Source organism: Simochromis diagramma, unplaced genomic scaffold (assembly GCF_900408965.1).
Source record: "Simochromis diagramma unplaced genomic scaffold, fSimDia1.1 OVJJ01000293.1, whole genome shotgun sequence".
Lineage (NCBI taxonomy): Eukaryota > Metazoa > Chordata > Actinopteri > Cichliformes > Cichlidae > Simochromis > Simochromis diagramma.
In genome coordinates this window covers 14,819,317-14,835,905 of record NW_024386801.1, presented here as the reverse complement: position 1 = coordinate 14,835,905, position 16,589 = coordinate 14,819,317, and the positions used below count along the sequence as shown (strand labels likewise).

General features: G+C 39.2%; 1 protein-coding gene across 2 annotated transcripts; it reads left to right on the top strand.

Moving 5' to 3' along the window:
* Window positions 1–14: 14 nt before the first annotated feature.
* On the top strand, window positions 15–9,403 carry LOC120730017 (MICOS complex subunit MIC19-like). 2 transcript variants are annotated; one of them, XM_040026083.1, is made up of 9 exons: window positions 15–238; window positions 2,746–3,612; window positions 4,380–4,473; window positions 4,921–5,101; window positions 5,218–5,232; window positions 5,437–5,520; window positions 8,459–8,529; window positions 8,668–8,803; window positions 8,900–9,403. In XM_040026083.1, the coding sequence occupies exons 3-9, from the start codon at window positions 4,418–4,420 to the stop codon at window positions 8,921–8,923; spliced, it is 567 nt and encodes a 188-aa protein (XP_039882017.1). In that variant the 5' UTR covers window positions 15–238; window positions 2,746–3,612; window positions 4,380–4,417; the 3' UTR covers window positions 8,924–9,403. The 2 variants fall into 2 exon arrangements, with proteins under 2 accessions (XP_039882017.1, XP_039882018.1); XM_040026084.1 differs by lacking the exon at window positions 5,218–5,232.
* The last annotated feature ends 7,186 nt before the right edge of the window (window positions 9,404–16,589 follow it).

The following is a 16,589-nucleotide window of genomic DNA, read 5'->3' as shown; positions in this document are numbered from 1 at the left end:
ACTGACTAATGCGCACTGGACCAATCCAGGGGGGTGGTGTTCAACTCCATCCAATGGCTGCTCATGTTATTCCCCGTCGGTGGTGGGAAGGGCAGCTGTTTGGGTTTTATGTCACTGAGCACTCGTCCACGCTGTGGGTGCTGTAGTTTCAGCAGGGGCAGTGATGGGGGGAAACAGCCCGAGTCACTTCTGTGAGGAAGATGAAGGCGGAGGAATTACTTTTCTGAAGGGCATTCGGGTGAGTGAAGGCTTGTTTAGAGCTGTTTCCATCAGTATAGCGCACGGCTGCACAGCGCATCAGTGCAAGTCAGTGATTTCCTGTCATTCCTGTCTCAGACGCCCTTGTTGAAATTTTTTATTTTTTTTATTTTTTTTTTCCATTTTTTAAAGTCTGCTAAAATCACCCCGCACAAAGTCAGCGGCTTCCCTTTGGTGTAGGGGTTAAAAATAGAAAGTGCATGCTCGCCTTACATTCCCCACACGTGTAGAAGTGCTGCTTCACAAAGTCTTTAAATTCCTGTAATATCCAAACTATGGGTTAATTCTTTACGGCATCATATCTATAATTAAATCAGTTTTATTTCAGGTAAATAATGCCATTCTCAATCTGCGACCTTTATCGACCTCTATTGGTGACATTACAGTGTAACAACAGCACTTTTACTTTGGTTTGTATCAGGGGTGTCAAATATTAGACCCGCGTGCCTGAATCCGGCCAGTCTGGCCCACAGGATTGGAGTTTGTTCTTTTTTTTATTTTGGACTTTGAACTGTATTTTCATAAATTTTACAGCTTGTTCTGCTAATAAAGACAGCCCAGCCACCATTCATACTACACAGAATCAGAATATCTTTATTGTCATTGTAACAAATTAAGTGAAAGTCCCTGCGGGGTCAAGAGAAGAGGTTTAAATATAATTACAAAAGAGTAATATAAGAAAAACAGGATAGAAACTGCTATTCAGTATTTGTCTCTGTATTTGTCACCAAAGTTATAAAGTAATAGTTAAATGAAAAACACTAAAGTTATTATTTTTCTCACTATCCACTACAGAAATTCCTTTTTTAATCTGTCTACTGTAAAGTAAAATAAACAAATAAATAAAATAGGAAACTTTCTGTGAATTAACAAAAATATTATTCTTTATAATTACCGGACGGTCTGGGCAATGACCTACCAGAACATCTTTCTGTAATTTTATGCTTTTATTTGTTACAATTTAAGCCAGAATAGTCCTGCTCAAAGATTTCTTTTATTAACTACAGCACAGTTCCTTTGTCATGTAGAAAAACATACTTCCTTTTTCTTACATTGAGATATCACAGGGATTAAGTGTGCAGTTACATTTCTTTACACTGACAGAGGGGCAATTAAAATCAAAGTGGGCTGGATGTGACCAACAGTGTAAAATGAGTTTGACATCCTTGGCTTCAAAGATCGCAATAAAAAACTATCCTAAAATATATAATTCTCCAGTAGGAGCTGGCTCAAGCCTCTGATTTTGTCAAGAAGGATTGTATTTACAGATTGTATTAAAGTGTGTCCAAATATGCAGAAGGCATATTGCTAGTTGGTGTTATGTGCTGTCAGTGGGAGGCAGCATAACACCAAAAAAGTCCTGAGAAATGTCAATGATTTAAATACAGGCACTGGGGTCCTTAAATACAGCACGGTGCAAAAGTCTTGCGCCACCTCTCATTTCTTTCCTTTTTCTCTCATTTTGAAGTGGCGGGCTTAAAAAAAAAAACTATGCAGATTAGATGAAAAGCATCTGAAAGTTAAGTCCTAATAATAATTATAATAGGACACTTTTTGCTAAAGCTTAATCAGAAATGGTCTCAGTGGAAGGGTGGCTGAAATTCAAGGCCAACTAAATTTATATAGTGATGAAGCTAAATTTGAAGTTGTAGGTTCAAATCTTAAATTTATGGAGGAGGTCAGGAGAGAAGTGTCTACAGAGCCTCCGCTGTGTAAAAGCACGGCGGAGGCTCTGTCATGGTTTGAGCCAGTGGTGTTTGAGATTGTGTTTTAAAAACAGCACAATTTCAATTTAAAAACTGTCAGTTATTGTTTTGTTTGACATTTCATTGGATTGATTGGCTTGTTTTCAATGCTGCAATACTGCTGGGCTTTCTATTTTCTTAAAAGTCATTAAACTTCTCCACTGATGTAGCCTTGGTCATGGTATTTGATAAGAACTCTTTTAAAAAAATATATTGTTGCATAAAAGTGATAGGTTCTTCACTCTTAAACAAATAAAGTTATATACCATTTATGCTTTCATCTTTCTCAGTAAGTGTTACTTTTTCAAAGGGCAGCAAGGCTGTACCAAAGTTGCTTCTCTGGATTTTGAATGTGTATTTATGTCACTGCCGGTGGCTGTTCAACAGACAAAAGCACAAATAAAATAACATTATTTCTCATTTGTTCTTATTCTGAATTTCTCTTAGAAAATATTAAAGGTCAGACAGTCTGAAGGTCTTTTCAATTATATTTACAAGAAACAAGGAGACCTATTTTCTGATGTATTTGATATACAATTCCATTGGACACTTGTTCAGTGGCACGCTGAGTCTTGTGAAATAACTCTGCAGTGTTTAATGGCAGTGATGCGTAAACTTCACATTACTTACGCAAGACTTGAACCTGTGATAGAGAGCAGAGCACCAGCATGGGAAACATTTGAATTTGCTCTTTGTGGCCTGCAGGTGGCGCTTACGGTTATTATTATTCTTCTTTCATCAGCTGTCAGACCGAGTCATCAAGCGGATGAAGCTGTCGCCAGAGGTCGTCTCGCCGCATCTCGCTCATGCATCAAAACCAGTGGCTTCTCCAGATCCCACCTCTTCTGTGGAACACTTGTCACCTCCTCCACCTACAGTTATCGCAGCACCACCTCCTTCTCTTTCTCCTCCTTCTCAGGGAGCCACAGTTCCAACAGTGGCAACCTGCTCCTGCTGTTAAGCTCATCCCGCCTCCTCCTGTGCAGTTTCACTCCTTTCCTCCAGCCCCTCCAGAGCCTGCAGCTCAAACTCCATCCACCCCTTCCCCAGGAGTCAAAGCACCTGTAGAGCCCCTCCCTCCGCCCCCTGCTGAAGTCCCACCTTCTGCCGAAACCTTAATCCTACCCACGTCTGTAGAGTCATCTCAAGCATCTCTGGCTCCACCTGAACTTTCATCTCAAACACCCCCCACTATTATTGAGCCCGCTACTGTCACTCCATCTGTTGAACCTCTAGAATCTGTTACCCCATCACCTCCACCAGTAGAAACAGTCCAACTTCCACCCACGGTTGAATCTACTCCATCTGGACCAGTGGAGGAAGTGGACCAGCGGTGTCAAGTGGAGGCACCAGTCGTGGTTCCAGCTATTGATCCAGAGCCTCCATGTGCTCAATCTCCACCTCCTCCAGAGGACGCTCTAGCACCTCCAATGCTCTCTTTTGAAGAAACATCTCCATCCTGTCACTATGTGGAGCAAGCTGTTGCCCCAACTCACCCACCTCTAGCTCCACCGCCACCAACCTGAGGAGTCCCCCAAGAACCCATCTGTGCCTCCTTTTGATGAGAGGGAAGTACCTGTTGTCACAACACCACCTCCACCTGTGACAGGTGAGTCTGAACCATCCTAATCTTTTGGCATTTCCAATTAGCTCTTGCGATGCTTTGAAGTGCATGATGTGGCTAAGGACATGGAGGTTAATAGGACAAACCTTATAATGTTGCTCAGTCAGATACACAAGTATGCAGAATTAAAGTCCAAATCACATGACTCTGAGGAAATGAGAGAGATACAGCTGATGAAGCATCCAAAAAGTGTAATAATAACAATAATAAACCACTTGTCTCTAAGGTGGGATTAAGATTTGAGAATGAGCATTTCCGTCTTTTGTCTGCAGGATCATTTCAGTTAACAAGAGCCGAAAGCAGCAGTTTGAAGTTTCCAAGCCTAAAATACATTACAGAGTTACAGTGTAACATCCTGAAATCTCTGAGGCAGAACATTCAGTGGAAATGACCCGAACTGTAGCGTGTGCCAGAACACGCCACCTACCACCTCAGCAGATTTGCCTCCCAGTGAGGTTCTCCGTTTCCTTGCTTCTTACTATACTGACTCTGTGAAGAAGATCAAGCACTCATATCAGAAAAATAAGTACACAGGGACACACCATTTGTTGCTTTTCTTATTACCAATGTGTAACCATTATTTCAGACCATTAATTCTGGTAGAAGTTTCGTTTCAGCGTTCTAAAGCAGTGATGTTCAAGTTATGTTTGAGGCTTTCATTTGGAAAGAGTTTCAGGCTTTTAGTAGGAGATCAAACTTAATCAGTAGATTTAACATGTTTGCAATCATTGCTTTGTTTGTTGCTTCTCAAGTGTCGGAAGACGAGTTGAGGCAGAAGCTCAAAGAGGAGATGCAGAGAAGTCTGAAGGAGGAGATCGACCAGAAGAGGCAGGAGCTACAGAGGCAGTAAGGACACAAGACTGAATGTTTTACTGAGTTTTGAATCTTGCTGTCTCATTTGTCCCTTCTGATAAGATAAAAACACAACTGTAGAGGTTTGTAGTCGATCCGTACCGATGCACACATCATCTGCTCAAGATGCCACATTAATTATTTAGTCACTAATTCTATTTAATAGGAAAACATTCGAATTTATTCAAAATTATTCTTTGATTTATGCAAAAATGCCATAAATCAATAATAAATATAATATTTAAATAGCGATAACAAAGATTTTAAAGTTAAACTGCAATCAAAACTTTGAATATCAGAGAATATATTCTTATTAATTAAGTACAATTATCCCAGGATATCTGCACACTTGAGCAGTTGCTGCTGATGCATTCTCAGTTGATCAGCTTATCGATTAATCATCTCTAAGTTCTTTAAAAGATGCACTTTGTGCATGTGAAGGTTGGAGGAGATGAGGGTGCAGGTTCGAGCTGAGGCGAGGGCAGCAGCTCGGGCTCAGGTGGAGGAGCAGGTGAAGAAGATTCTGGAGGCTGAGAGGGCGGCGAGCACGGAGAAGCTCACAGACACTATCACGAAAGAGCGAATGAAGACGGAAGATGAGAAGCTCATGGTGCAGCTTTATGTAAGCAAAGGAAGACACGCTTGACTCTGAATATGTGAGGAACTCTGCTGTAAATACAAAACTCTTTCCTCCTTTTAATGTGCTTCTTTTTCTTTCTTGCCGCGTTGTTGTTTCAGTGGATGGAGCTGAAGGTAGGACGATAGAGATGCATGCATGCATGCCTCACTGTCAAACAGCTGCAAATCACAGACATGATTTGCAGCTGTAACTTTGAAAAACAGGAAAAATTGACCCTGAAAAAACCGCATGTAAATTGAGTGTCAGCCTCTACAAAATTTCAATATGACGTTTTTAGAGCTGTGCTGATATCTTCTACGAATGTTAAATTATCGCAGGCTCATCAGCTGGAGGAGAAGGAGAAAGAGCTGAAGAAACGAGACGCTCTCTACAAGGAACATCTTGCAAAACTCGATACAAAGGTTAGTTAACATTTTTGAGACTTGAAGTAATTCTTATATGTTTAAAGTTCTTACAGGTTTAAAGCGAGACTATGTTTTACTAGAGATGTGTCGAGTGGCCGGGGGGGGAAAGACTGTAAACAAAAGACAACGTGTATGCCTAACTGGCTTTTTAACTAGTTTTGAAAAATTCCAGTTGTAATCTAATCTAATGTGATGTATATATTACTCCAAAATCTAGGAAACCCTCAACACACAATCAGACATCAGATCTTGATAAATTAAATGTTCAACTTGAAAATCTTTACTGACATATGGTACTGAGCAAAAGTCTTGAGTCACCCTTTATTATATTTTGCTTCTAAGGAGCCAAACTATCTTGTAACTTGTGTAATCTTAGTGTGTCCTTCAAAGTATTAAAGGTAACCAGAGACATTGGGGACAAAAGATTTTGTAGGCCGAAAAAGTATCTACAGCAAATGATCAAAATCTGAACGTCATGTAATTAAGAAATGGGAAAAATATAATTTCATTTGGCCTTTCAGCCGTCTGCTGTTCAGTGAAGCCGTGTTAGAAATGGTCTCTCTGGTGGATGTCAAGAAGCTATTTTTAAGGCAGGAAAACAGGGAGAAAAAGATAAGCTGGATTAATTCAATTCAATTCAATTTTATTTATATAGCACCAAATCACAACAACAGTCATCTCAAGGTGCTTTATATTGTACAGTAGATCGTACAATAATAGATACAGAGAAAACCCAACAACTAAAGTGGGAAGGAAAAACTCCCTTTTAACAGGAAGAAACCTCCAGCAGAACCAGGCTCAGGGAGGGGCGGGGCCATCTGCCACGACTGGTTGGGGTGAGAGAAAGAAGACAGGATAAAGACATGCTGTGGAAGAGAGACAGAGGTTAATAACAGACATGATTCAATGCAGAGAGGTCTATTAACACATAGTGAGTGAGAAAGGTGACTGGAAAGGAAAAACTCAATGCATCATGGGAATCCCCCGGCAGCCTACGTCTATTGCAGCATAACTAAGGGAGGATTCAGGGTCACCTGGTCCAGCCCTAACTATATGCTTTAGCAAAAAGGAAAGTTTTAAACCTAATCTTGAAAGTAGAGATAGTGTCTGTCCCCCGAATCCAAACTGGAAGCTGGTTCCACAGAAGAGGGGCCTGAAAACTGAAGCCTCTCCCTCCCATTCTACTTTTAAATACTCTAGGAACAACAAGCAGGCCTGCAGAGCGAGAGCGAAGCGCTCTAATAGGGTGATATGGTACTACAAGGTCATTAAGATAAGATGGGGCCTGATTATTTAAGAACTTGTATGTGAGGAGCAGGATTTTGAATTCAATTCTGGATTTAACAGGAAGCCAATGAAGGGAAGCCAAAACAGGAGGAATCTGCTCTCTCTTTCTAGTCCCTGTCAGGACTCTTGCTGCAGCATTTTGGATTAGTTGAAGGCTTTTCAGCGAGTTTTTTGGACATCCTGATAATAATGAATTACAGTAGTCCAGCCTGGAAGTAATAAATGCATGAACTAGTTTTTCAGCGCCACTCTGAGACAGGATATTTCTAATTTTAGGGATGTTGCACAAATGGAAGAAAGCAGTCTTACATATTTGTTTAATATGTGCATTGAAGGACATGTCCTGGTCTAAAATGACTCCAAGGTTCCTCACAACGTTACTGGAGGCCAAGGTAATGCCATCCAGAGTAGGAATCTGGTTAGATACCATATTTCTAAGATTTTCAGGGCCGAGTACAATAACCTCAGTTTTATCTGAATTAAGAAGCAGAAAGTTAGCGGCCATCCAGGTCTTTATGTCTTTCAGCCCATTATCTTTACACAAGATAATGGGCTGAAAATCAGTAGCAGCAGGTCTTATGTAGTGATGAACCCAGATTTGAATGACGTTTTTGTTTTCAAGTGATTATCAATCTGTACAGCAGGGGTCAGAAGAGAGGTTCAACAGTGACTGACTGCTCTGTCATCACTTGGAGCTGCATTTCAGCCAGTGGTGTTGGGGATTTTTGTCAAAACTGATGGAATTATGAACGCAGAAAAGTACGTTCAGATTTTGATCCACCATCTAGTATCATCTGGAAAGTGACATTTCAGCATGAAAATGATCCAAAAGGCACTGCACAAAACATGCAATGACTAACCATGACTAGCACTCATGGATTGCCCCCCCCAAGAGCCCAGACCTGAAAATTATTAAAGCAGTGTGGGGTCATCTTGAAAGAGAACAGAATAAAAAGAGGCCAGGATCCAAAGAAGAGCTTTGAATGTCTTTCAAGAAATTTAGAGAACGATTCCTGAGGACAGTTGTTAGAATTATACAACTCTGTTTTCCATGTATATCTGCACGTTTTGGCTATTTCCCATTTTCCTAACAAAAAAGATTTTGCACAGTACTGCACACTGGATAACTTGTGGAGAAGGAAATGAAACAACACCAGTTAGTGGAAACCAAAATTATCAAATCGTCAATCCTTTCTGGGTTTGATGTTAAAATTATTAAGTGATCCTTTAATTTTTCAGCAGTATATCTGGAACTATTTGAAACTGTTAATTACTTTCTTCAGGTATCAAATTGCATTGTAAATGCACCCGTGTGCCAATCCAAGATACAGCAGTATGCTGCGCTTTGTTTTCATTTTATTAACAGTGCCATAGGTACATGATCAAACACCTTAACAAATGTCATCACGCTTTAATTCCAACATGTCTGGATCCTAATTAGAACCTAAACACATGTAGCACCACCTTTTACAGCTGACACCAGTGATAGAACCGTGAAGTTGAGCTAAAGTATGTTTTCGGGGTCTTTAAATGCAAATTTTGGCCACTGAGGAGCCGTCACGTCCTGAATTTTTTTGTGGGATTTTGTTGAAGCAGTTGTGATATGTTATGTTGAGGGTAATGTGTGTGTTTTTTACCACTTTGGCAGTGTGCAGAGTTTTACAAAGTCTCTGTCGAGAGCTTCCGGAAGGGCAAAGAAGAGACTCTCAGCCGTTTTACGTAAGTCAGAACACTTTAATTTGTTTATGTGTAGTGTCATGTAAGCCTTATTACAGCTTTTATTTGATGTAAGTTAAGTTTGAATCATAAGAATGAGGCAAATGTTATTTAATATTATTTTCTTCATCTCTCTCTCAGTCGTTTTAACACCCAGCCAGTGTGTGGAGACTTGCAGAGTCAGATATTAAAATGCTACAAGGAGAACACGGGAAAGACTCTGTGCTGCTCGCGCATTGCCGCTGCCTACATGCAGTGTGTGGACGAAGCCAAGAAAGTACGACCGTCTTGACTTAAACACATTATTTTATTTCATACCTCTCCTGCTGTGGATCTTTATTGATCATTTTAAACCATCTCTCTCCTCTCACAGAATAAGATGAGAACAGGCGGTTAATGTGGACCGCATCCTGGCAGACTACTGCAGCCTTTCTATGTACCCAAAGAAGTGCCAGACGCATGCAGACGTTAACTAAAAGGACACTTTAGTCTGCTGCTCATCATGGGATCAAAGCAATTATATCAATGCAACAGCAAAATTAATTTTTAAGTGCTTGCTTTTTTCTTTTAAATGAAGCAAAACACAACAGACAAGCAGAACATTTGCAGACTGAGAGCCTGATTAATCATTTTACACACGTGCCTTGAAGTTATAAAAGCTGTTTATCAGAGTGTGAACGCATGAAGGAACTACTGAGTGAGCAGAGTGTAACAACGAAGAAAAAATTAAATCCATCAGTAAACCTTGATGTGGAACATAATGGTTCACGGTTAAAGAAAATATTCGTGCGTGTGTGTGTGTGTGTCTGTGTCTGTGCTGCCCCCTGCTGATTTTGAGTTCACAATTTAATAAAGATTTATTACTGTGCTCATGAAATCCAGTTGATGCTCTCAGGGAGGTAAAGCGGCTGTTTTTCTGTGATATAACTCATTACTTGTGGCAAAATTATGGATGCAAAGCAAAAAAAGAAAACACATAAACACAACATCCTGAACATTGCAAATAAGACGGAGTACTGGACAGCAGAAGTGCAGGTGCATAAACAACCTACGTAGAAATGCTTATATGTGACAGTGGACATGTGATCATCGTTTTACCACAAATGGAAGATGGTCTCCTTTCTGCACAGTTACTTTTTATGGCATAAAAAAAATCAGTATTAAGAAAATAGGTTCAAATTTCTGTCTTGGAGGTCATTTCAAGAAAATTGGTGCAGTTTCAAGAAGTCACACCCGTCAATACAATCAATCAATCAATCAATCAATAAATTGTCAGTCAATTTATTCGCTTTTATCACATTATACTGTTAGTTATTAAAGTAAGAAGTATTTGCAAAAAAAGGGATTTTGAACTATGTCAGCTGCACATCCATGATGTGAATCTCTTGTTCCTCCACATCCCAAAGATGCTCTATTAGATTGAGATCTGGTGACTGTGGAGGCCATTTAAATACAGTGAATCCATTACTATGTTCAAGAAACCAGTTTGAGATCATTTAAGCTTTGGGACATGTTGCATTATCCTGCTGGAAACTGGCATCAGAAGATGGGTACACTGTGGCCCCACTGAGATGGACATGGTCAACAAAAATACTCTGTGGTGGCTGTGGTGTTTAAACAATGCTCAAAGTGTGCCAATATCTGCCCCACCATTACACCTGAAGCACAAATACAAGGCGTAAAGGATGTTGTTCATGTTGTTTATGCAAAGTATCACCGTTCGTCCCTATTCTGAAACTCTGTTTGAACTTCACAGGTCAACCTGACCCCATCTAAATGTCTGTGTAGGTTCTCACCCATCCTGGTCATGGTAGTCTAGTGAGCTTGGAAAGAAAGAGACTGGACTTCTTTAAGCAGTGCAGCGAGGAGTGCTCAGACTTCTACACTAGAGAAACCAACCAGCCACTCCATAAATGCATAGCACAACGTAGAAGAGCCACCTCGACTGGTCACGACTCAGCTGGACATCTGCATCTAAAGGTCAAAGGTCATTATTTCGAGGATGCCAGTGCTCACTTTTTGGACAGAGAAGACAGATGGTTTGAAAGAGGAGTGAATGATCTTTGAACAAAAGAGGTGGCTTACAACACCAACTGTCTGTGATCTGCGGTGCAGTTTTGAGATCCCTTCCCAGACGCTTCAACCTCGACTCACGTGATCTCAATGGGTCACATGATAGGGTGAGGCAAGGTATCACGACGGTTACGCCCAAAACCTCTGCTAATAATGACCCACACCTTTTTCCACACTTTGGCTCATGTGTCGAGGCACGTGATCAATACTTAATCCCACTATGGATTAAGTCCCTGAGATTCTCCACCATCTCCAAACTTAAAGAAGTCCAGTAATTTCTTTCCAAACTCCTGAGACTGACCCAGCAGTATAAAAACAGGAGAGAGATGAAGTTGCTTTAATTACTTTGCACAAAAAGTATATGAAGAACTGGAAATATATATTTGGTCATACACTAAATGATCTAAAAATTGATACCTGTACAGCTGAAGCGACTGATTTTGGTGTTTTCACAGCAGCTGTTTTGATACTGGTTTAGAGAACACGTATAAATGCATCTAATTTAACAAACCATTGTAGTCAAATACAAAATAGCTCCTCTTCAGTCAACTACAAATTTTACATTAATGAGCAATAATAATTCAATATAAAACTAGCGTATCAGTAAACTACTTCAAAGACATGGTTAGTTACATTTAGAAAAGCCTCTGCGTCATCAGTTTCCAGTTTTGTGTTACTTGGATCCTAATTTTGGTTAAAACCGCAAAGCATCTAAATCAAGGCCTGGTGTTCGTGTCTGCTAAGATGTTTCTCGTGTGATCTAAGGTACACCGTGTTCTGCTTCATCTGAGGAGGAAGTGGCTGTTTGCACGCGTGCTTGGTTTCTGCGCGGTTGCAGAGACTTGTCAAGCGAAGAGTTTACATGCAAAGACTGGATAGGATGAGGAAGTTTGTGACTACATTCTGTATTGTTTGTTTTTTATGCATAACAACCAAAGAATGCTTCATTTTCAGTTCTGAAAATGCTGCAAATGTGTTTTGAAAGTAACTCTTAACGTCTCATCCCCTCACTGTCTTTCAAAGCCAGGAAAATAAAACAGAAGTGAAGCTGTGGTCTCCTCAGCAGATCTGACGTCAGCTTCTCTCATTGGCCACAGAGGAAGCGGTGGCCAACTTACTAACATTTGTCTGTGGCTTGTTGCGTTTATGCCCTAGTGCAGTGTGTGTTTGTGTGTTAAACATTATGTAACTGCATTTCAGTCGCTACTGTACATCTGTGACTACTAACACTGGTCTGGATGTACTTTTTTTGTTTTTCACCTAGTAAAATGTTTATTCACTCAACTAAAAAAAAAAAAAGATCTCATGAAAGATTAACTGACTAACTATTTAACTCATTTAACTCATCAGATTCAGAGATAATAAAACCTCTAGAGTAAAGCTCCCTCACACACACAGAAATTCAATCAGAAATCTCCAAGGAGACGGATAAAGAGACGTTCAATAATCACATCAGTAGCTATTCAAGCTTCTTGGGATCTTTCAAAATTGTAGGACAGGTTCTTCCCTTCCTGTGAATTTGGTATTTTTCTCTTGTCCCAACTTCTTGATAACCAGATTGTGTGTTCCTATAAGGCCGCAGCCTTTTTTGCGCCACGGACCGGTTTATGTCTGACAATATTTTCATGGACCGGCCTTTAAGGTGTCGCAGATAAATACAACAAAATAAAACCAGTACCAGTAACAAAAAAAAAGAAGAAGATTTTTTTCATAATACACTGGAAAAGTCCCAGGGAAACAGAGTTAACAATAAAAACGATTTAAAAAATAACAATAAAAACCCGGAAAACCATCAATTTTACACCCGAACCTCAACTCTCACGGCCTGGTACCGGTCCGTGGCCTGGGGGTTGGGGACCGCTGCTATAAGACAAGATAAAACATAAAAGTATAAATCTACTTATGTGTTTTTATTTTGTTTCCATTATACACATTTCTTAAGTCCATTTTATGTATGTATATATATGTATTTGTTTATTTATTTATTTTGCTGTTGTTGGAGCCTAAATTGTCCTCCACTTCTGGAATGACCTTTGTCAGTATTCATCCCTACCTGCAATCATGGCTGCAAACTCTTCTTTTATTAAGGATGGATAAAATTGCTATTTGTTACATAAAAGGTGTCACTCCTATAATTTTTGATTCATCATTTTGGTTTGGTTCAGTGTCACAAGCTCAAATGCTACAAGCCACATTCGTCAAACTGTAGAAACACTGCAGTTTGCAACTAATACAGGTTCAACTGAGCATTTAAATACTTGATAAAAGATGCAGTGCCAGGAACTGTTGCTATGACAACTCAATGTTAAACTGAAGATAATCAGAGTTGATCTGATGTTTTTCATTCATTCAATGTGAAGCGATGGAGCGGATTTAATTGTTTTTCTATCTGAATAACAAAGAAAAATATCAAGGTGTTTAAGAAAGTAGCATATATTTTTATTCTATTGAACAAAATTCCTTCAGTAAATTGATATAGTTGTTTATAAATATAAATGTTTAAAAATCAATCAATAATGTCTTGCTGGTAATAGTAATACTTCCATGGGCATTTAGGAAAGCTGTACCATAGTATTGCTGTACATTAAAATTTAAATGCAACTCTTATAGTGTCAGAACTGGTTTGGAAAAGGCAGTTTTTTTTTAACTAATGTTGGTTTTGTAGTGTCTTCAAAAAGAAATATCTAATTGCATGTTTTTTATATTAAGACTTGAATAAAAGCACCTTTCACACAAGAAATCTCTGGCTTTGAAATCTTTCATCTTCCTGCGAAATGATGAATACATGTGGATTTCTCTGAAGGACATGGGGCCTTTGGAACTAGGGAGGTGAGTCAGGTTGTTAGGGAGCTGGCTGCAATAAAAAAAAGAGAAGAAAAATGAGGTTTGTGTGTGCAAATGTGTGTGTGTGCCCAGGCAGTATCTCATTCCACATAGAAAAGCCCACCTCTGTAACCCAATCACCCACTCAGTGTTACCAAATAATACCTCATATTACACCTACGTGAAGACGTAGCAACTGGCTGGCATATTGTCTTCATCAGCCTCACATCACAACTTATCACTGAAAACATGTTTAAAAAAATTTAATATTGGTTGCTCCTTTGAAAGGAAACTGTTCCTCTCTTTTGCTGCTGTCATGAGAGTTGTGCGTGTGGCTGAAATTAAAAAGATGCTACGGAACTGAAGGTCTGCATGAATGTCAATTTACTTTTAATGTAAAACATAAGTATAAGTAAATATATCCATTTACGATCCCTAGGGAATATTACATGTGAGTTTTGATGGAGGTGAGTTATGTAATCCTGTAATTTTCTTTGATAGTGATTGTTACCAAGGATGTCTGAACCCTTTATACTACTCGATAAGCATAGTTGCGTAACTCTGGGTTTTTATATGTTGGGGTTTTTTTTTACTCTTGTTACCTTGGCCACTGGCCTTAAATTGTGTTTGACGTCTGTTCATATATAATACAAATCCATTTTCAGTGCACAGAGACATACAGTAACCCCATATCGGTGCCTGTTACTCAACTATTCTTTCAATGTATTCATCCATTTCTCTTCAAAGGACATGTGGAGAGGAAAGAACATGTCAACAACCCATCTTCACCTCTGCCTGTGCTGACATCCCATATTCATCCATCCTGTCATTGTTCAATGACGCTGTCCTTTTCACCCCCGTTTATCCTTTCCACACCCACGCCACCTTCACCAGCAGCCACAGCTCACTTTGAATTTTCAGCACAAATTTTCAGCCACTTGGTGGCAGCAATAACGGATTACACTGACATATAAATGTTTGTTTGTTTTTTAACACACCCACTAGGTACGCTCCTTCTTTTACATGTGTTTGAATACTAACCTGTTTCTGAAGGTCTGAATTGTTCAAATTCTTAGCTGCTCGACTATAATCAGCAGCTTCTATGGTGTGTGTAAGCGTATAAAGGAAGTTCAGCTCAGCTGAGCTTTCTTTGCATTTAACCAGTAATGAGCTGGTTAAAATTATAACAGAAAAAATGCAACACTTGCAAATAAAACAAGAGATTATAAGAGATGAATACTGTCAAAAATCACACAAAGCTGTAAAATACAGATTTTAATTCCAGTTAATTATGTTAATGCTAAGTGCTGCCGTTTATTTTTCATGTGGCAGCTGCCAATTTAATAATAATAATAATAATAATAGGCTTGTAAAGCACATTTTAAAACATACAGTTACAAAGTGCTTCAAAGTTTGGATGAAAACACATTAAGCATAATTGTACATATTCATACATGTAAACTGAGTCTAAACACACAGTCTTTCATTCATTCCTGCACAAGCACTCCAATATAAACATCAGAAGAACAAAAGGCCACAGATAATGGAAGAAAGATTAAGGAAAAGCTAGCCTATTATAAAGTGTTGTCAGGAGACATTTACTGTTAAACAAACCATAGATTTAGCAAAGATAGGCCGAGGAAGGCTGCTCCAAAGCAGCAACAACATCACCTCTGGTTTTTAAATAAGAGTATGGAACATTTCGAAGATAATGTGTGAGGTTGGCTGTAGTTATAAGGTCTCAGTAGCTCTGCTATATATAAGCAGGAGCCTGCCCATGTAGGGCTTTATACATTATTGATACCATTTTAAAAATGTATTCTAAATTATAGTGGAACACAGTGTAGAGTAAGGAGGACTGGGAGATTGACGTGACTTGTGAGTTAAAATAATTAAAATCAGAGAAAATTCAATCTAGTGTTTAGTAGAATTTCCACATTATTGAGTGTCAGCAAAGGTTTAATTTTTGCTGTTTCTTCAAGATACAGTCAGTCATTTTTTTGAGGTTATTTAATAGAAAAAAAATTATATTGTACTCATAAATATACATTGACTAGTGTGTGATTATGACTTCCAAGAAACTAATGAAATCTTATAAACTTAGAATTAATCAGGTGGAAGTACATAGGAGCGAGTGCCACTCTGTAGAAGCAACTGTGTAGCCCCCGCAAGATCTATTTCACTGAATGAACGGGTCAAATTGAACAAACTGAACAGAACTGAGAAGAGACTATCCAAATAAAACAGGAAGTAATGATTACTGAGAGCAAGACTAAGAGATACAAGATAGACACAGAAACAGAAGAATGTGGAGATAAGCCTGAGGGGACAGAATGGGGACGCAAAAACAGCACAAACAACCTCCCATTAACTTAATGCACAGATAACTGTAACATAACCAGAACACCAGAACAAAAAAACAGAATGTCAACAATACTCAAGACAGAACTGTAATACAAAGACAGTCAAAACTAGACAATCCTAAAACTCAAACATCCTGTGTCAGTGACCCAGGGACCATGACACTTACAGGAATTCCAAGAAATACAAAGTCTAAAAACAAAACCATTCTTGAGTATCAAGCAGTAGACACACAGGAAGCAGACAAGCAGGACTACACACACACACACACAAACACACATACTGGTGACCTGTGATTAGGCAGAGGTAGTAAGAAAACACAGCAAGTAATAAGGGCACGGAAAACAAAAACAGGAAACCAAAACAAGACACAAAAGAAAACTTGCCTTCAGAATAAAACAGGAAGTAACCAACAGACAAATAGCTAACGCCAAGCCACATACTAATACTAAACATGATGACAGAGACAGGGAAACACAGAGGGCATGAAATGTAGCAACTATGACTGACTCATTACAAAACCATGGAACCACTACATGTTTATAGCTTCCTGCTCCAGAAAAATGAAACAAAAAAGAGTTTACTTTACAATAAACACAAGAAATGTGTCATCCATCCTCCTATTTAACCTAGTAGGTGTTATTCCAGATGGCACTAGGCTACTATGGATAGGTCTGAATCACCAGTCAATCTGACATACACTTCTTTGAACTGTGGGAGGAAGCTGGAGTACACTGAGAGAACCCAAGCAGGCCCAGGAGGCCCAGAAGGTAATTTTGTGGGACTTTCTTCAATGATCAGCAGTC

Excerpts from the sequence above, each read along its gene's own strand:
- LOC120730017 (XM_040026083.1), top strand. The coding sequence starts at position 4,418 with ATGCAGAGAAGTCTGAAGGAGGAGATCGACCAGAAGAGGCAGGAGCTA. Across the intron at positions 4,474-4,920 it reads AGGCAGGAGCTACAGAGGCA|GTTGGAGGAGATGAGGGTGC; the intron begins GTAAGGACACAA and ends GTGCATGTGAAG. Across the intron at positions 8,530-8,667 it reads GAGACTCTCAGCCGTTTTAC|TCGTTTTAACACCCAGCCAG; the intron begins GTAAGTCAGAAC and ends TCTCTCTCTCAG.